Source organism: Oxyura jamaicensis, chromosome 3, assembly GCF_011077185.1.
Source record: "Oxyura jamaicensis isolate SHBP4307 breed ruddy duck chromosome 3, BPBGC_Ojam_1.0, whole genome shotgun sequence".
In the NCBI taxonomy this organism is placed as follows: domain Eukaryota; kingdom Metazoa; phylum Chordata; class Aves; order Anseriformes; family Anatidae; genus Oxyura; species Oxyura jamaicensis.
In genome coordinates, this window is record NC_048895.1 from 17,419,748 (window position 1) to 17,441,221 (window position 21,474).

Sequence of the window (21,474 nt, forward strand, 5' to 3'; positions counted from 1 at the left end):
GGGGTGAGGGGTCATGCTCATATTCTTGAGTGGGAATGTGGGGAGACATCAGCCTGAGGGCAACAGGGTGTCCCCTCATGTCCTGTGTAGTGCTGCACCCATATAAACCTCTTGTGTGGATCCAGGTGCTGGCAGCACCTTCCTCAGGGAATGGTATGCATTGTGGACACAGACTGTTCTGCGTTTCAGCAAGGTACAACTCAGCTGGGAAGCAAAGAGCAGAGCTTGCAGGGTTCCAGCACTGGGGGAGAGGAAGAAGGCAATGGGGAAATGGGATGGGAAAATACGGTCCTGCTGGAGGGATGGGGCAGGGGGAGGATGCTGGGGGGTTAAGCAGTGGTGAGTCCCTGTGATGTGGATAAAAGGGGGGTTTGGAGGGATGCAAGGGCTACCTTGGGCACACAGAACCCAGTAAGGTACCCAATAAGGCTGCCTCCAAGGTACCCATTACCCTGTTGTCCACCCAGGGCAGCAGAGCCAGGCAGCAGCTCTGGCAGCCCTGGTGGGGCTGAAGGCAGGAAACACAACCCCCTTCCCCATGCCCTGGATATTTGCTACTAAATTTTTTTTGCAACGTGTGCAAAAAGGACAGTTATGGGGAGTGCTGACTCTAAAGGGGTGAAGAACTGTTGTGACCTTTTTTGTTGCTCATCTATATATGCAGGCCATTGAATTTCTCCTGCCTGTAAATGCACAAGTCCTTATTCCTTACTTCCTAATGACCAGGGTGATGGGAAAGTGATAAAAAATGTTTGCTACCCACTGTGTGCACAAAGGGAGCACACAGAATAATGGGCTGTTCACCTTCCCACAGCTGGTCTCCTTCAGCACACGGTCTCAGTCAACTGCTCGGTACATTAGCCTGGTGTTACTAAACAACCTCCCCTTTTCTATCACTTTAGCTAAACATCAAGTTGTTTGGGACATTTCCAGCTGCACAGGGCAGTGGGGGGTACCCTACGGGACAAAGGATGTAGACACAAGTTTCTGCAGTGTGCTAGTCTGCATCCATACCTTCGGAGTCAGAAATTTTTCATGATTCATTTCAACTTAAAAAAGCAGAAAACAGTATGTATAAATATCATGCCATGCTGTAGCAATTCAGTTAATTACAAACTCAGTATTGTAGAAATAGAATCACAAAGTAGAGCCATCTCTACTTCTATAATGCCCTTAAGGGCTGCAGAAAGATCCAATGAAATTTTAAATCCTTCTTTGAAATCAATCCTTGAGAAGAAAGGATGCTCTTCTCTTATATATAAGAAAAAAAAAGTGAACATTCAAATCTTATTAGAAAAACAAATCTCTCTGAATAAGCTCTATCCTCTGTTTCCTGCCACCAGTGCCAAAACTATATATTACAGGGTAAGCTCTGCATTTTGATCCCCAAATTAAGTAAATTACTTCTAATAAATTGCTTTGTCACAAGCACAGTTAAGCTGGAAATACTGCATGCATTCTTATAATTGCCAGCATTAAATTTCCATGAGAATTGCAAAAGGAAAAACTCTGCATTTTGAGCTTTCTAACTCCTTTGTGTATTTTATACTATGGAAAATACTGTCAGCGCTTTCAAACATTAATAACCAGCATTTTCCACCTTAGGTTCTCAAAGCTCTTTGCAAAGAAAGGCAAACAATGAAAGAATATGAAAAAGGCTTTTGGGAGAGAGAAAATTAAATTACACTTATGCTCTTATGAAGTATCAGAGGACAAGAAAGGCTAACAGCTTTTGCAGAAAAGAAGGCTGAGAAGCACAGAGCTTACAGAACAGAGCTAGGAAGGGCCTTTGGGTTACTGAAGATGCAGATGGTGCCAGGTATCTGTGAAGAACCCAGGCACGTATCTCCCAAGGATTGCTCCACGCTGCCATCCCCCCCAACCAGCCCCAGCTGGGCCAGCCCAGCCCTCTCCTCCCCTCACCTTGGATAAAACTGGTGGAGGAGGGCCCTGTTCTGGTTTCTTCTGGTTGTTGGGGGCCCCTTCCCCAGGAAGCTCAGTAGGTAACTTTGGAACCTGGTGGTATCTGGGAGAAGAGGTAAGGATGTATGAATAAGTTGTGTTTTTCAATCCAGCAATGAAAAATGAAAATGTGGACAGATTCTAGGTTTCACAGCTCAGTGAAGGGTGCCTGTGGTCTTCACAGCTCACAGAGAGGTTTGGGGCTCTGCAAATAGGTGCTGCAAAGACAAGTGTGAGGGGAAAAGAAGATGCTCAGGACCAGAAAAAAATGGAAGTGTTTCACACTGCTGCACCCACAGCTCTGCAACACCACCCTGCATGATCAGGTGAGTGCTTGGACTGCAGGTTGCAAAATGCTGATGGCTTCTGCTGCATCCTGCTAGGAGGCTGGGTGTCCCACCGAGAGGGTCAGAGAATAGTTAAGCTCAGAGGAAAGCTATCTGCCATATTAATTTTGCTGAGTTATAGCTGCAGCCATACCTTGGTGTGTCCAGACCCCAGTTCAGTTTTTGCATTTCCTATGACAGTTCACAGAAGTAGAGCTGTGCAAAGGTGGTATAAAATCTCCATAGTGAATTTGTTGTGGGTTCTTATGTTCTGGTGATGGTTTTTTGTGTGAGTCCCTCACCATGAAGGGAGAAGATGTTTATGATCGGTGAGAAATGTGGATCGCATGTTGTGCACGTGTAATGTAAGTACATGGAGAACAGAAGAGACAGTCCTGATTCATACTAGTGTCAGAGAAGGAGGTGCTAGGCCTGTGGAGCTCTGTTAAACGGTGTGCTCCCCTCCCTTAATAAAGGACAAACAGCTGTGTCAGCTGTGATGTTAAATATTATGCGCTATCCTGCGTTATAGCTCACTAAGTGCTTTGGCTGCTTGCTCTGGTTCGGTGGGGTGGTAGAGCTACTGTTGACAGTGTGCTAACAACCCCAACGAGCTGTAAATATTCACTACTGAGGCCACTGGTGCATCGTGCAGTGGTTCTGTACTCTGCCCCAGCTGTGTTTGCTGAATGCCCCTTTCACTGCCTCCTCAATACACAGGATTTCTGCCAGAGAGCTGTATTTGCTACGGATTGGGATAGTCTGTATATATACTTTGCATTACTACTTAAAGGAGTTCAGATGCCCAAATCTCAGTTTCTCTTCTTTGTGCCACTGTATGGCAAAGCCTGTAAATAAACCTGCAAGTGCTGACTATTTCCATCCAGCTGTTCTTGTCTAACTAAGCAGACAGTGATTTTAGGAGGGGACAATTACATCTTAAAGCTGTTCCTGCTCTGAAGTGAATTTCCTTGGTCTTCACAAAACAAATGCTTCATAGCCCAGTCTAGTCTTCATAGGTCAGGTAAAATACAAAATCCAATCTTTAATAAAATTCAGGAAATTTAACTGTAACTTCCTGGCCCTGATGGTGGAGCTCTGGTATGAGCCCTCTCTCTGGCTACTTCTCCAGAGTATGTCTGGTATCAAACGGAGATTGCACTGGCAATTTGAGAATGTATGCTGTTCTCAAATGACAACGTGATGTCATCTAATGACACCATTTTACTAATTGTCTTCCTGAGAAAAAGCATTATGGGGGAAGTGATCCATTTCTGATGAAAGAAAGAGACTTGAAATTTTCCTCTGTACTAATTCATCACTTTCTTTTTGTTCTGGGAAGTACATTATTTCACCTCTCTGCAGGGAACCTCTTCAAGACAGATGCAGTAAAAATTCTATTGTGAGGAAGGACATCCAATTCTGTACAATATAGGCTTTCTGTTTTCTTTGTTTCTTTCAATAAGTGAATGCATATCATCACCTAGTAAAAAGCTGCCTTATAAGAATGAGGAAGAAAATTAAAATAGGTACTGATTTCATATAGATAGGATTAATTTGCAGTAAGTGTTTGTTTTTAGGCTGTTCTGCTTCTTTTTACATCTAGGATGGAAAAGGGAATCAGTGCATCTCTATATGTGTGTGTATCAAAAGGGAATCGGTGTAATCAATAACCTTATTCTGTGGTGCCTAGACACTTGGTCTTGGTGTCCTCTTGACTCTATACTGTTCACTTGCTCTGTGAGTTGGCCTCATCTTGAGATGCTGTGGATGAAGTCTTTGCTAGTTAAAATAAATCATTTTGCTGTTGCTTGTAAGGGAGTAAGATTTCTGTCCCAAATCTCTAGGATTAAAAGGGATGACCTTTTCTGCCCCTTCTCCAAGTGACAGACATAAACACAGGTAAGAAGGAAGAAGAAGAGGAGGTGTTTTCCTTTGTTGTCCTCTGTTTCTCCTTCCCTGTACACTGTGGGGAAGGATGCAGGCATGATCCTGGTTGCTTGGGTCTGGTAGGAGTGAGTGTTGCCACTGGGGAAGATCGTGTGTTTTGGTCAGTGCCTCAGCAGCTGATCCTACAGGCACAGTTGTGTTTCAAAACTGCTGTGACCATGAACATAACAGCTGTGTCATTATGCAAGGCTTGGGGGATTTGACCCTGGATTTGCAAGGGATAATGTTTGTGATGGCTCTTTCTGGAGGGAAGCAGAGGTGGTGGGGTTTGCTTCTTAATCACAAGGTTTTACACAGTGAAGGTCAGGACTATGCTGGTGGTGTAAGGAATGTGAGCTGAAGCCCTGAATTTTCAACACTGCAGGGGTAGAGGAATTCTCTGTCTGATATTTAGGGATTTCTGCAGCTGAATGTCATTATTGACTACAACATTTCAAATGAATAGCCCTACACAGATATTGCGCTGCTGCATTGTGAATAATTGTGAACACTCCCCAATCTTTCTTCCTGCCTCCCCCCCCCCTCAGCCAAAGCACAAACACTCATTTCAGGGCTAAAGATACTCTTCAATCACTTCTGACATTTCTTTGTTGCTGCCTAATGAAGGCTTGTTTGATGGGCTATGTAGAAGGGTTATATAAGCACTCGCAGAGGCTTTGTTGTAGGATCACAAGTGGGCATCAGTTGCAAATGTTAGCATTTTTCTCTGGAGTTTCTTTAATCACAAGCCTGAATGCCTGCATGGTGCAGGGGACTGTGTCCCCCCTGTCTGGGCTTTTGGAGTCCTGGTGAAATGTCATGGTGCAGAGGACTGTGGGGCTCAAACAGCAGCCATACTGCTGTCCTTGCCATGCTGACAAGGGGCCTCTGTGTGTTGCTGTCTGGGGGGAGATGGCACATGAGGGACATGCCAGCTGTGCCTCTCAGCTTTCCCAAGCCTTTCCAAGCACTCTTACAGCCTGCTACTTTCTGTAATTGCTTTATTTGCTTTTTAAGTTTGTTGCTGAGCAAGTGTGTTGGGCCCATGCTTGGCCTCATTGTTGGTCCGTGTGGGTCCGTTCTCCTGTCCTCCATTTGCGGCCTGGGCTTGCGCAGGGGTTTACACGCCAACAGGGGTGAGCTGGATGTCCTGTGGGGGAGTCCGGAAAAGCTTGTCATGCTGTATTGCCCTGTAGGCTTGGTGGCAGGGTGCTTCTGCCCTGTGAAGAAGTGGGTTGGCCACCAGGTAACAGAGGAGAAGCTAAGCCTGCTGTTGTGGATAAGTAGAGGAAACCATGTCAACACTGTTAATGACTGCAACTGTCCAGACTACAGCTAGTTTTCACTCTAGAAGATCTTAGAGCTTCACTCTTAGACCATAAGAATGAATGCTTTGCTTTGCCTTAACTCCCAGTGGCCCTCAAGCTGTAGGGAGATATGGGTCTCATCTCTGGAGCTGGAAATTAAACTTTAAAATTACTGAACTGGTCGTTAGCCTGGGATGATTTTGTCTGAAATAACACTTGTAAATGCTTCTGTACTTGGGTACCTTTCAGTGAATGAAGCTGAGCATTGTGTCATCAGGTAATATGGTGTTAACCCAGTACAAGGTAAAGACAATTTTTCACTCCCTTTAAATCCACATATAGGCCATGTGCTATCCCAACAATTGCCTAGCTTTTTCTTGGAGAAGTTAGCTTTGCTCATTTCATGCAGAAGTTTCCCTCTGTTGTAAGAAGTGCTGTAAATTAACTTTGTTTCTCTTACCCTTCTGTATGAAGAGAGTATGATATGAATCCATTTAAAATTTATCTCTGGTCTATGGCAAGGCTTTCCCAGGTCACATCATCAAGACCTGCTTGCTCATTTATTCTGCCAAACATTATTCTTGACTTCAGGCTTCCTTTTGCAAATATTGTGGTGAATGTGACCCACAGGCCCTACTGCTCGAGTAGCTCGCACTGACCTTGCACTGGACCCAGCAGATGTGTCTCCAGCCATGTACACCATCCATGGTCACTTGGACTTTGCTCAAGCAGCAGCTCCTCGCAGTGGTCAGGCTGGCTGGTATGCAGCGTCAAAGGCTACCAGAGGCTTCTGAATATCAGCAAGGGAGAGGTAGCATTGCAGTGATCTCTGTGAGTCCTTCCACTCCTGTTTTACTAGGATACACAGCATTTAATTATGTAATAGTATGTGTTTGTTATCCCTGAAGGGCTTTTGTCGCATTCAATGAGTGTTAAAGATGATGATTATTGGCATGGACAGCTGGTAGACAGTATTCAGTGTGTGTCCCTGATTTTTTTCCTATTGGCAATAGGATTATTATCTTCCATGTAGTAACTCTCTGATGTGTTGTTATTGTAGTACTATTTGGACATTCTTTGAAACTTGACTTTATTCTTGTACTTCTTCTGCAGATCAAGTAGCAGCGGGGGCCGGGGGCCCCCCCACCCCAACCCAGTGGAGGGCTGGTGTGAAGTCCTCACACAGACGCATCTGACCCTGCAGGCACCTTCACTTTGGTCTGCAGAAGTTCCTGAAGTTTTTGCAGAAGTATTTTGCATTTGCTGATGCACTGAATAGGTTCAGACTTAGGTCTTTGGCAATTTGAGAAGTAAGCAGAGGGACAGACACAGCATTGCAAGAGAACCTGATTTGCTAGGCTGGCTTATAAATAGTGCTTAACTGTCCAGATAGTTCAAAATACTGACATGGTAGCATTACCACCTTTTTCATTATTGCCCAGAGGTGAGAGCATTCACTGGGGCAGCAGAAAAAAGCTCTAGTACAGCCCTACCCTTGGGAAAGGATTTTTCTCTCTTCTTCCTGTGAAAAGTGCCAACCGTAGGATGTGCTTGGATTGGTCCACCTTGTATCTACCTTATCTTGTTAGTCCTCACAGCAAAGAATAAAGTATTTATAGGTGTGGAGAGAAACCCTGCAAAGGTGTGCCTGAGTAGTTCACAATGTAGTAAAGTCATGGTCTTAGAGGTCTAGGGAGACTTGACCAGACTTGATCTCTGCTACCAGAAATGCTTTACATGAGTCATTAGATTAAAAAGGCATCAATAGCACTGAGAACAGGGACCAGTATGCAGTATACTGTCCTATTTCCTCTAGCTACATGTTCAGGTTATTCATGTTACCATTAGAAATGTCAAAGCTATGAAGAAATGCTGCTATGTATTTCAATGTGTTGACACCCAAAGGAATTTTCAGCTTGGCAAAAATGTCAGCAGGGAAAATGTGCACCCAAAAGGTTTTCTTGGCATAAATGAACAGATTATAGCTTTATCATATGTTTTTTTCTTCAATCAGAAGCAGCTATTTTTAAGTGTGGAAATTGAACATAACTTCTGCTTAACTTTATTGCTTGAAGTACGTAGCCCAAATAAAACGGTTGTGTCAGTAACATGGATACTGGTAATCCATCTGGAAGGCCAAGTTGTATGTACAAACCTTAATAACTGCAATGATTGTGGCGTAATGGCTATGTTGGTTATTATGAATAATATAGATAAGAAATATTCAAGTAAGATCTGACAAGATATTGATGCACATGTAAATACATTAATTGGGTAGCGATTAAGAATTCACCTGCTCAATTGTATTACTGCTAATCAAAATAGGGAATGCTTGGAAATCAATATGTAGGGTAGTTAAAGGCATATTTAAAAGGTGGCTCAAGTGTTTAAAGATTTTTGTAGTGACTTATTATGCTGAAGCATGTCATTTTTGCCAGAGTGCTTTAGTGATGCCAACAGGGCTGTGAGTACAGAAATGGATAACAAACAGCAAGGTTTGCTGGCTGCATTCATTGCATCTAGCAGTAAAAGAGAGCTAACATATGTCTCAGATCCTGCTGGAACAAGCCAGCAAATGCTGACAGCATCCTTTGGAAATGGTAGGATTGCTTGTCCTACCACGTTCAATTACAAATTTCACAGTAGTACCCAGTGTTGAATAAGAGATACAGAAGGAGCCTACATGCCAGAGCTTCTATGCCAAAGGGAGGAAGATCTGAACACATTTCTCCTACAGCAGGCCAAGATATTCCTGACCATTTGGCTGCTAGCAATAGTCATGGGATTTCATTTGTGCGGACTGGCACTAGAGCATTCAATCTAAAGCACGTTTTAAAAGGACCCTGCTAGAGGCAGTGTAAGACCTGGGTCCTGTGCACAGGCCCATGCTGCCTGCCTGCTGTTACGCCTTCACACAAGGTGATGTGGCAGCACTAGGATGGGATGTCCTCTCTCATGGAGATGTGACATCTGTCTCCACCTTTGACATACCGCCTGCTTTTAGCATGAGAAAATGTAAAAACATAGTATTTCAAAACAGACAGCTTGTAAGCAGGCAGTCCTTTGCTTCAGCCAGGGATGTGGGAACCTCCCTTCTCAGACCATCTCAGACAGAGCATTCAAAGCCACAGTGTCCCAGGACAGCATCCTTATCACCAGTGTATTGCTCATGGTAACAGCCCTCTTGCATTTCTCTGATAAAACTCAGCCACTGCAAAAGTAAATTGAATGTTTGGGGAACAGCAATGTTGAGGGAGGGATAATTTGGCTCTAGGCCTTCTTATGCCATTTACACTGTACTTCATTGCTGCTGAGTGAAAAAAAATAGGATGGAGCGTAGGATTCCCTCATCTACCTTCAGCAGACCTAGGTTGTCTTCCCTAGCTGATGCTCTCAAGCAACTCAGCTCTTTGCTGCTCCCTGGCCAGAGGCGTGGGCTTGGCAGGCAGAGCAGCCTCCTGTGGAGGCAGAAGCAGGGGCCAGCCTCATCCAGGCAAGTGTGGGACCAGAGACAAAGGGAGGAAATGCAGAACAGGAAAGCAGGATGGAGGCAAAGTGTTCTGCAAATTGATCTGCACACTTGAAAACCTGAAGTGCCCATCTGGATGCCTACCTGGGCAGCCTGCTCTAAGGAACCTGCTTTGGCAGGGGGCTTGGACCTGATGATCTTTCGAGGTCCCTTCCAACCCATTCATTTCTGTGATTCTGTGATCCTCTTACCTGCACTTGAGCAGTAACGGGTTCTGCATTTTTTTATTTATTTTTTTTTTTTTTTTTGTCTTCAGGTACTTGCAGGTGCCTTGCGTGTAGCTACAGGATGCTGTTGCTTTAGGGCTGGAGGCCTAAGAACAGGAGGAACTTCAGTGACAAATGTGCTAGTGCTGTTACTGGGCCCGGAGCACAGGTTGGTGCCTGCAAAGGCATCCATCCTCTTTTCCCCCTGAGTAACCTGTAAAACCAGATGTTCTGCTTTACAGACATTTAGTCTCATGGTACTACCCTGTATCCACAAAGCACTGTAGCCTTAGGCATGGCAGGAGGGAGGTGTGTGCTGTCCAGTCACAGCTTTTGCTGCATTAGTTGTTTTCAGTTGTGTCTCAGCAGGTGTGCGTCCTTCAGCTGCTGGCCTCTTGCTCCTCTGCTTCTCTCCCTCTTATGTTTGACTCTGTTCTGTTCCTGTTCTGGTTCATTTTAACTACTCCCTCATCTACATATCACTGCTGTGTACATGTGCAATAGCATATGAACTAGCAGAGGTTTTGGCTGGCATGCTGATGGTGTGGGAGGGGGCACAGACTCCTGGAAAAGGCCTTGTCGCTCCGCCATCCCCCTTGCCATTTTCACATCTTTCTGCAAAGTCTGGACCCCACAGATCAACAGCATTGTTACAGTGCAGTGGGGCAAGTACTTTCCCTAGATATCTGTCAGTTAGTATAATGTGAATTAAGTGCTAGCCTGGCATCGAGCTGCAGTTGATGGGGATGCATGGCATGCCTCCCTGCAGGGACATCTGGGTGTGTGCAGCAGTGGCGAGGGCCAGTCCAGTGGTGCTGCTAAGGTGGGTTTTGGGTTAGGCCTAGAAGCTTTCAAAGCTGCATAGCAGCTTTGGCTAGCCCAGCCTGGCTTCATCCAGCTGGGACAGGGTTTGGCCCTAAAAGGCTTCATCTGTTTCGGCAGTTACAGCATGTGCTTTTATCTGGAAGTCAACAGTTTACTTATTTGCTTTTAATTATTTATGGTAATGAAATAGCATCCATGTTTCAATTTTCCACAAAGACGAATATTCTTGTAGTTCAGATCTGTAGCCATGAAAGAAAACAGTTCCTGACTGTTGCTTATAATGTTTGTTTTTTAACTTCAAAACGCAGGTGATTTTCTCAAAACAAATAGAGTAATGGAGGAAATGAAGGTGGGCTCTCTTTGCTTTTCCAAATGTGTTTCTTGGTAAAGTTACAAACTTCTGCAGAACAACTGCATTTTAGCATACCTGGATGGTGAAAGATTCCACAAAGTCATAAATACCAGTGAGGCTAGCGACAAATGGTTTTGTTCCCTTCCACACCCCTTGCTTAGCATGTAAACGTCACTAAATAAACCCCCAAAATTTCCAGGGCTAATGCATAGCAATTAACTGTGTACTCAGAGACTTCCATAAAAATGTGTAAAATGGAGAATTAGGACCATATGCCTCCTCACTTCCATTTTGAAAAATAAACTTGATGGAGTAATTGGATATTATAGTATGATAGCCTCGCTGCTGATTTAATCCTATAATTTTGCTATTTAAATCACTTAGTTGCATTTATCTAAAAGTTGTTTGTCTGTTTTAAACCAATAGGCAGCTACAAAAATTTTATTTAGAGCAGTGAAGTGTTGGATGCCATACATTGGCAATATTCTTGCAGGCTTAATGTCATTGGTTTTGTTGCCTGCATGGCATCTCTTGCTCTACCTTAATAGCCATGTAGAAAAACAATCAAACTGGAGGCACATCAGGAAAATTAAAGCCAGCTTTTTGGCTTTAATGAATGGGCACACTACAGCCAGGCTCTCGTTGCTGGGAAAGTCAGGAAAGATTGAAATAATTCTGCAAACAAACAAGGAAAAAATATAAAGCCACTGTTGAGCCTACAGTGACTACAAAATGCCAAGATCTACAGTTCTTAGGACTTACATAGACATAGAGTTGGGCACAGGTAATAAGACTTATGCTCATGTGTGCATGGTGGATCCATCTCTGTGCCCCCAAGGAGCAAGCATTTTTGCCTAAAATCTAGCAGCCACTGGAGCAGCAGATCCACAGCTATCTCAGAAGGGCCCTTTCTATGGCCAGGGGCTGTGTAGCACCACAGAGCTAAAGAGATCCTCTATGGCTGGGACTGTTGAAGAGTAAAAAATACATTTGGAAATGTAATCTCATAATTAATACCATCTGGATGGGAACATTAGCGATTTTTTTTGCTAGCTAATACCTTGTCTTCACAAGTCAGCCTTCCTTTTCTTGCATATATGTGAAAATGGAATGTTTCTGGCACCGGGTGTGCTGCCCACATTGTAATGTACTTTGTAGCATTTTGTACCTACACAGAAGGAAAATATCACTTTGTCATCTGATTTGCTTGAGTTGCATAATCATCAGTGCTATAGCAAGAAACAGATGGATCGGGAGTTGGGAGAGCACTTGAGCAGTGATCTGAAGAGGGTCTTCCTGGACACAAAGTGGGTGAGTGTGTTAAGTGGCCACAAAACTCACAGTCTATCACATTCAATGTCAGGGTTATTAGATGGTGTATCATGAATACCAAAATATTCTTCCCTGTTTGCTGGAGGTGGAGTGTTGCTTGGACTTCCCACCCCAGAATCAGGGCTCGGTGCAGGGTGCATTTCTGCTGCATGCTTCTCTTCTTTCTGAGAAGGCTCTTGTTTTTGCTTCAGGTTTTTGAAACGTTTGAGCTTCACAGGGTCCTTGACTTCCTTGGTGCAATGAAACAAGACAAAAATGTCCCTCCGAAACTTGGAGCTCATTCCAAAGTAGATAATGGGATTGTAGAAACTGGCAGACTTAGCAAACAAACTGGCAAGGATGCTGGTAAGATTGGGCACGGGGTGACCATAGGCAGACCATATAGAGATGACAGCATATGGTGACCATGCAATAATGAAGGCTGTGCAAATGACAATAGAAACCTAGAAAACAGAAAAAAAATAGCCTTAAATCTATACTGGAAGACTCCATCAGAGAGGAAATACAGTGGTAATGGTAGCTTGAAAACTCAGCTTCTTGAAACTTCAGAAAGGGAAGCATTCAGATTCTCCTGAAGGTATCGCTCACAGGAGTGTACAGACAAACAAGCAAAAGTTTTGCTTTGATGGAGCCAGGCAGGCCTAGAAGCTAGATATCTAATTTAGGCATGTGGTGAGCTTGATCAATGCCTCATCTAATGGAACTGTATGTTTATCTGAACCCACTGTATGTTTATCTGAATTCAGAAGGCTTAGGATAGATTTAGGTGTAGGACAAGTAATTTGAAAGCTCCATTATTGCTTCTGAGCATACACAGAACTTACATCTCTTCTGAAAGAAAAGAGAATATGCCAAACTAAACTTCAGTTTTTGTGCTGTATAACCAATTATATTTCAGTTATTTTTCTTGTGTGATGTAGGACCAGTATTAGCTAACTAAGGGAGCAGGAGTTTTAAACAATCCTTGTGTTCACTTCACTGAGTTCAGACCATCACTAAAGAGTACAGAGAAATTAAATGTGAATGGTGGGTTTTGTTCTCTTCTAGTCTAGTTGAGACCAATTTTTGGACAGACAAATTTCACTGAGATGAATCCTACCCAATGTGAAACCCAGACTCACCCTGGTGACATCCCGCTCCATTCTCCTCTGTCTGTCTGTGGGATCACTGAGTCCTGTTAATGCATGGCTTAGTTTGACGGTATTGATAATCGACACATATGAGAAGACCATGACTGTCACAGGTAGGAAGAAACAGCAGATAAAAACTGAGACAATGTAGGACTTGTAGATTGTAGAGAAGTTGGCTTTTGCCCAGTCTATTTCACATGTTCCATACATGCGATCTGGAAAACAAAAATAAGTTGGTTAACATTTTTAGAACACTTGTCTGCTTTTGTGTGATTAATATTACCAATTTAGAAGCTGTATTTTTCTTCTTATAGGCAGTAAAGAATGGAGTGATCTTTCTGATTTAATGAGCTGTGACATAATCTCCTATATAAAAAACTTTTCAAGGCCAGCTAGACCATAACAAGTTTTAATGCATATTATCATTCTGTACCATTTAGACTTCCAGCATAAATCCATAATGCACAAGCTGTTGTTTTAAGATAGGAAATTGTGATGCTAATTGTGGATTAATTTAGTAGGTTTGATATTCCTGTGTAATCTGTTATTTGACAATGTTCTATGTAGTAACTTTCTAAGGTGAGCTCTTAACCAGCATAAGAAGCAATTTTAGGGACAATATGCCACATGTAAGAATTCAATACTTCCGTAGCAAAGTAGGAAATAAAAGTATTGAGGTTTTTTTTTTGAGGCAAAATGGTACTGAAAGTTTTGTTGTAGTGAGAGATGAAAGCAAATCAATACAGCTGATTGAAATTATGGGAAGATGAAGCATATAAATATAGATGATATGCTGTTAATGGAATGGATATAATTTGCAAATGTGTTCTTGCACAAAACTTGAATTTTATGGCATTAAGGATTTTCTATATTTTGTGAATTGTTGATTTTTACTTTAAGGGAAGAAAGGTATTTTGTGTGTGGTTCATTATTATTGCTATTATTATTATTCCTCCCCTGACAGCCATGGCAGTAAACAAAATTATAAATAATTGAAGCATAAACCAAAATTACATAAGTCAAGTATTAACAAGTCCTGGAAATATAATACAGGTGAAGCTTGCAAGATTTAGCAATAGATCTCTCCCTGGCATCCAGCAATAATTCTGAAGAAAAAAAATCCCTTAATTCCTCATGGGTGATAGAAGGTTCAGATAGGATGAGTTAAAGGAGCAAAAGATTAAAATCACTTACATGAGTCTCATCAATATTTTTAACACCAAAAGCTTTAGGTGTTGCTGTCTGGATGTGCTCAGTAATAGAATCTCCTTTATCTTTCTCATCAATAGATCCCAAGATACTATTCAAAAAGATAACTATAAAAAAAGAAAGCAGTTTCCAGATGACATGAAAAAAAAATCCTACATTTTTAATGAGTCAGAATTCAAAGCTGTTTTCCCCCCCCCCACCCTCTGCAGGGACACTGACAAGTGGCATTTCCAAAAGTCAGTGGGGTCCTGGGGACCTCTGTGGCTGCTGCGTAGAAGTGACAGGTTGGAGGCAGTGATGTGTTATGTGCTGTGGTCTGCTGGCACCCATCCTGCTCCACTGCCTGCTGCAGGACTTGCTGGGCTCCCATGTCGCAGTGGGTGCCCTCTGTGGAAAAGTGTTTGGAGTCAGATAGACCATGAATCTGACACTGCTGTGATTCTCAGCAGGGAGAAGCACTTACAGAAATTGCTGTGAAGACTGGCATTAGGAAGCATAATCCAAATAACAAACAGGATGCATGGGAACACTTGTATGCCCTGACAGAGAAAAGTCCCTGGCTCCAACTTAAGGCCAAAACAACAGAAGGATGTTAGGACATCAGAAATCCTTCTGCAAATGAAGTACTAGTAAGATTATTGGAATGTGACACAGCGTGCCAGAAGATATACAGAAAATGACAAATCTAACCTCCTCAAGTCTTATGATATATCGAGTGCAGAAACAAGACATAAAAATTAGAACAGTCATTCTGTCTCAAACGAAAGATTCACTGAGCCTAAAACACTGATAAAACAGTTTGCTTTGGGATTGTTGGATTTCATTCAACAATCATAGAAATAGCTGATTTTCTCACGTGTCCTTCATGGGTGCAGAGATACTTCAAAGCATATGTATGTAATAAATAAACATTCACATGCTACAGCTCTGGCTTTGGCCTTTTCCTAATATTCACCCTTGCCCTAAACCTCACCCTAGCAGTAGACCTTGGAGTCTACTGAGCCTTAGCCCCCAGTTATTGCCCCCATGAGCAAGTTCTCATGGGAAGAAATCTCTTCTCCACCTACGCTGTCATTCTGCAAACTCTTTTCAGCTGCACTGGAGATCTAGGCTTTCTGATTTTTATTAGTTTCCTGGTGGTGCTTTGTGTTTTCTCCCTATTTTTCCATCTCTGAGCACCATGGTTATATTTTCATAGACCTGTAAAACACAGCTCTATATTATGTTTTCCAGCTAGTAATCACCATTTCATATGCACCATTTTTTTTCCTGTATGACTTTAGATTCCTTAGCTCTGAATTCTCTCTGACATGTTATTGCCCAGAAGCTCAGCACACCAAAACCCTTCTGCACATTCCCACAGCAAAGCTTTGTTCTCACTGCATGATGAAACGTCATCCAAACTAACACTGTATGCTCAGCAACTTTGTAATTTAATTTTTGCCCCTTGACTCATCTACAATTTTATGAAAATGAATGTTGCAGATCAAAGAGCAGATGTCTACAGGATCCACACACTTGGACAATTTCAATCATACAATTTTAGTTGTTAGGACTTCTGTATTATTATTATCTATTCCTAGAAATTTATTTTTATTTGTTTTGAGACTTGACTTGAGGCAATTTGTCCACCTTTTCCCCCTAAGGAAAGTTTCTGGTGTGAGAAAATTAGCCATTGAATTACCTCAGTGTTCATTAACAATTTTTTCCCCCTAACCACGCCCCCCCCCCCCCGACCACTTTGTTTTTTTTTTTTTTTGCTAAGGCCTTATCTTGCATCCTCATCACTTCTTGGACTGATAGACTTTCTGGCATCTTTATCATCTTCTGCTGTGTTAGTTTTTATACTCTCAAACTGTTTCACCAGATCTTTCTGGCATGTATGACTATAGTTTCAAGTTTAACTTGCTGGAACTTGTGCTCTTTCTAGCTCCCTGATCTTGACAGTTTTTGAAGGATGCCTTTTGATAGTTTCCTTTATCTCATCGCTTAACCATGCCAAATATTTCTGGCCCTATTTTCTTTTTTCATAGGTAACATACATTTGTGATATCTACAGAAAAATCTCTTCAGAGCTGATACCAAAGTAGGTAACGCTGTGCATGTACATCAAGCACGATAGATTATTTTTTCAGTTGCATTGATAATCAGTCCGGTTTATCACAAACAGCAAGAAAAAAGGTAAGTATCTTTGTTCAGTTAGGTACAACTGAAAGATACCTGTTACCTGTGTAACTTCCCCAGCCAAGCAATGGAGCTGCTGACCAGAAGAAAGCTGCTATCCAGATGAGAACCAGAGCCACCGTCATGCTGCTGTTGCTGATACAGTGACCTGCAATGGCATAGTTGAGTCAGAAAATAAAACTTGGAAAGACAATTTTACCTCTGAAATCTAAAGCCACTATTAGAACAACAAATAATAAAGCTATTTAAAAACTAATTTTAAAAAAGGCAATTAAAAAAAGTCATGTCAAAAATAGGTATTTTTAAGAAAAGCTGAAATATGAAAATTTGTCCGGATTGTGTTCAAGACCACTTGTAGCTCTACAAGTGGACCTGAACAGCTTTTTAGCAGAAGACAATGTTTGTTGAGCACTGCAGAATTAGCAAATTGTGTCCTTTTTGTTTTGCCATTTTCTAAAAAGCACAAAACAATTCTATGTTGTTTTATATGAAACAAACAAAAAGTCAAGTCCTAGGATTTTCTTACTCATTTCAAAGTTTTTGCTGTTAAAAAAGGACGAGATATTATCTGGTCAAACCACATTAGTCATTCAGTACAAATGATTTAATCTGTCCCACTGTTGCCATACGTTGTGGTAATTTCTTTGTCTACCCAGAAAATATTTGTGACCACCAATCTCTGTTGTTCAAAATTTATGTAAAGTTATACTGAGTACTTAGTCAGATTTCCTCAAGAGGCAAACAAATTATGCACACCCTCAGATGAACATGTGATACAGCTTTACAAAAGAGAAATGTTTTAAATATAACTTTTGCAGTGAATATAAGCTATAGAATACATCACAGACAAATTCTAACAGGTTGTTTTGAAAGTGAACTTCAACAAATCTAATACTTCAGCAAACTGTAGAAGAACTTCCTGTGGAAAAAATGACCTCCCTATAGAAATTATTTTCATAGCTAATATTGCTCGTGCTATTAGAAACAAAAATGTATGTGATGCATCCAGTGTATTAGCATCTGCATATAAAGCATGTGCAGATAGGTTCCTGCTTGAAAGATGGTACAAACCAGTCATAATGAAAGCATGAAAACTGATAATACATTATGGACAGTGAAAGAAAGACTAGGGAGTATTTATAGAATATGTAGGCATAAAGAGAACTGACAAAGAAAGGCTCCCACAGAAGGTTAAAGTTTTCAGCAGACAGAAGATCCAAGATGAATGGCAAGGAAAGGTTTCTCCTGATCCCGTGAAATAGAGTGTCTGGGGAGAGTATGGTGATCTAGAGAGTCACAAAGGAAGCGGTAGAGGGTGGCATGTTTATACAGGCTTTCTGATGGGGTCTTCAACATCATGTGTAAAGGATTTCAGACTAGATTTGAACAATGGAGCACTCATATGCCTTTAGAGAAGCCTTTGTACCAAAGGTTAAAAAGAAAAAAAAAAGAAACTTAAAAGCAGCACTTAGTGAAAGGTTTCTAGCAATACAGACAGTAATGAAGAGTAGTAATTTGAGATATTCAGGTTGCAGATACCAGGACATTGAAGGAGGAGGAAGTGTGGGTGAGAAGCTGTGTCGATGATGCCTCACAGACCCGGGAGATAGGCAGGAGACAGGGCAGAGATGGGCTATGGTCAGTTCTGGGAACTGTGCCAGTAATTCTCATCTCCTGTGGTATGAACTGGCCACTGAGGGAAGGTGGGAAAGGCACATGGGGATGCCAGGCTGCACAGAGCTGTGAATGCTGGAGGCACGATGTGCAGGCTGGTTGTTCCCAGTGTCACCTAAGCAGTCTGTGAGGCTGCTTTTTGAACCAGGGATCTTACAAAGGCTGGGAACACCCCTAAATATCATCTCACAGAAGATGAAAATTTGTTGGTTACAGTAATTCACTTAAGAGCTATTTAAGTTGTACTCTAAGGAACACGGACAATCAGTGGGTCCTGTTTTATCTTTTGCACAGGAGTGAGTGAATTTCACCCATGGTAACCAAAGTGTACTGTTAATAATTTGGCCTTTTTTTTTTTTTTTTTTTTTTTTTTTTTTTTAAGGAGTGAACTCTTTAAGGATTCTGTGCAACCATGTTTCCAACATACCTGACTACATTAGGCTATGGTTTCCAGTGCATTTAATTTATACTTGATAAATTGTGTAACTGAAAGGAGTACAGATTTACAACAAATTCAGTGAAGGCAGAACTGGATCTACCTTTATTCCTTACCTCTCTCAGGATGGCAGCCTTTTATGTAGCGAGTCACACTGATCACTGTAAGGGTATTAATGCTAGCCAGGCCAAAGAGAAGTGTCAGGAAGCCGTCAACCTGAAAAACAAAGCAACACAGGGTGCTCTCTTACTGCAGTGCCAGAGGGGAAAAGAACCACAGTGATTGCTCTTGTCACTTTCATGTTAATGCTCTTGAATTTTTTTCCAGCAACCCAACTAGCAGAGAAATATAAAATGTCAGGAGCAGTCATCTTCCATAGGATCAGTGAGCAAGTAAATGTTCAAAAATTAGAAAAGTGTTCTGTCACGTACATCAAATAAACAAGAAAACACACCCTCACATCTAAGCTTCCCTGAAATGATTTGCCAAATGAAGGAGAAAAAAAATTGCACTCAAGTGAAGAAAACCCCTGCATGTGCAAAAAGGGACTGGATGCGGCCAACCCATTGAGGCAGAGCAAAAACACAAACCGACCCCATGAATTTTAGGCCAAAGAGGGAAGAACATGGGAGGTAATGGGTTCAGATGAGCAAGAAAACCCTTGCAAAGCATTAAATAAAAACGTCCAAAGCTGAATCTTCCAAAAGGATTGGGTGTCGGTGCTGATGTTACTGACTGCATGCTATTTATCAAGGCTGATCCTCACCTCTGGCTCCCACTGATGTCAGGTCTCAGCCGCATGTGTGCAGGACAGGAACAACTCTGCTGGCATCGTCTGTGAGTGTAGGAATGGAGCTGCTGCTGGCTGCGGTGAAGGTGGATGCAGCCATCTGGTAGGGAACGCTATCTGACTGGGAAGTGATCCAGGCAAAATACTGGTCTTTTTTTTCTTTTTTTTTTTGAAAGCTTGCGGTGATGTACCAAACTGGGCAGAGCAGAGGAGATCTTGGAGGTGTCAGTTTTACACCAAGGGAGGCAGGAACACTGAGCAAGTGTCGCTGGACTCCAACTTGGCATTCGAGTCGTAAAATTATCGGAGGGAAGGCACATCATTATTCTAAGGGAACAAACTCCGTCTTTGTGTGAATGGGCACAACTCCCATGGAATTCAATTTATCCCAGAATCTGGGGCTTTAATCCAGGCTCAAAGCTGAGACCATGGCAGATTGTATAAATTAAATTGGGTGAAGGGTTAGGATAGGAAAGCGCTGCTTCATCGTTTCTTTCACTGGTGTTTTTTCTTGCCACCAAAAACCTTATGCTGACTCTAAGTACTTTTTAAGGCCAATGTTTCCTGACCTATTTTAAATGAACACAAGATTTGCTACTGCAACAAGCTAAATCCACCTATGCTCTACTTACAATCAACTCATACTTGGTGTATAAATGCAAACAAGATTCACATCAGAAAACAGAAGTCCTCAGCTACTTACTACAGGCTGCACTTGCCTGAATTTCACCCACTGTGTATTGTGGAGATGAGTGAAATACCTGGATATGAAAATGTGCTCTGCATTTCATCAGCCTTTTTGATGCAAACAGCTGTGACTCCTCCATGTGCTCTAACAACACTTCCTAAAAGCAGAAAACAGCTTGGTCGAGGGCTACTGAGAAAGCACACTTAAGCATACACTTAACCAATTGCTTTAGTTATTAGGTTAGGAAGGAAGTAGTATTTCAGCAATGATGCAAAGAAGCACTTTGAAATTAAGTCTAAAGTGCTATGAGATTTAAAAAACCAGTAGCAGGACAAACTTAGTATGTATCCATTAGCCCTTCTATTCTGAAACTGGCTGTGTTTTTCTGAGATACATCATGGTATGTTTTGCTGCCTACCAGGCATGATCACAACTCTTCCATTCCCCCATTCCCTGATGTCAGAGCTAAGAGACAATTACATAGAGTCCTCACAGTTGGAACAGCCCTTGGGCATGTTCACAATGGAGGAAAGTGGGTCTAGAAATATACTCTTCCCCTTTACCATTTAAGATGAAACTCCATCACCATAAGAAAGAACAAGCCAAAATATTTTCTTGCTGTTTCACAACAGCATTTCAACACATCAGAATACTGTTGCTTCTGTTAGTGACTGTGTGGCCCTGGCCAAATCTCTGATTGTAGCCCCACACTTGTGTCTCAACCAGCAGCAGCATCCCACGGGCAGCTGTGCTGCACAACTGGGAAACAGCCAACAGGGTGAAAGGGCAAGGAGGAGACGGAGCTCAGGGGATGACAAGAGATGCTGGGATGAAATGAATAAAGAAGGTAAATGAGATGGCTCTCAAGCTGCAGAGCAGAGCCGTGGCATCTGGAAGATTAAAATAAGAGAGAACACTGCAGCAGGGTTAGGGCTGCTTTGGGAGTAGGATCCTCAAACCAGTGTCATCCCTGCCAAACTTCTCTAGAGTTACAAGGGATGAGCTAGCTCTTGAGACTAGCTGCGCACATGCCATTCCCTAGCAAGTTTTTCAATTCTGCAATGCTTTTATATAAGTGTCTCTTGGTCTTCAGAAGAAAAAGATGGATCTTACTCAAGCTCTTGCCAGTGTCGTTCAAGCATATACAACTGGATACGGAAGGACCTCTGCTCCTAAACAGACAACACTGACTTCAGGCAGCAAGAGGAGTGACTACCCAAAGTAGTTAGCAACAGAAAATCTACTTTAGCTTACTCTTGATTTTTACAGCCACAGATTTCACTACCTGTATGTAACAAAAAATTAAGGTATTTTTCTTTCTGCTTTCTGCTAGCTTAAAGATGCACAGCCAAGGAAACACTTAACTAGTAGGTAACCATTTCCTTCCTTTGAAAGATCAATGGTTTTCTCCTTCCTGGGTTCTGTTTTTTCCTTTTCATTTATTCTACCCCCAGCTAGCTCCCTCCTACATAGTCACATTTCCTCCATTTTTGTGTTATGCAATTTTGTCCTTCCTATTATGATCAAATACCAACAGTGTTGACAGGTAACAATGAATTCCAATAGAAACACAAAGTTGACCATATAGTAATTTT

The 21,474-nt window shown here is 42.1% G+C and overlaps 1 protein-coding gene across 1 annotated transcript in view; it reads right to left on the reverse strand.

Moving 5' to 3' along the window:
* Window positions 1–11,388: 11,388 nt before the first annotated feature.
* Window positions 11,389–21,474, reverse strand: part of LOC118164204 (opsin-5-like) — a 29,335-nt gene continuing 19,249 nt past the window's right edge. Inside the window, exons 3-6 of the mRNA XM_035321591.1 lie at window positions 18,518–18,617; window positions 16,335–16,439; window positions 12,890–13,113; window positions 11,389–12,211 (exon numbers count right to left, since the gene is read on the reverse strand). Of these exons, the coding sequence (XP_035177482.1) occupies window positions 11,774–12,211; window positions 12,890–13,113; window positions 16,335–16,439; window positions 18,518–18,617 (867 nt within the window). The 3' untranslated portion in view covers window positions 11,389–11,773. The remainder of the gene's footprint in view (window positions 12,212–12,889; window positions 13,114–16,334; window positions 16,440–18,517; window positions 18,618–21,474) is intronic.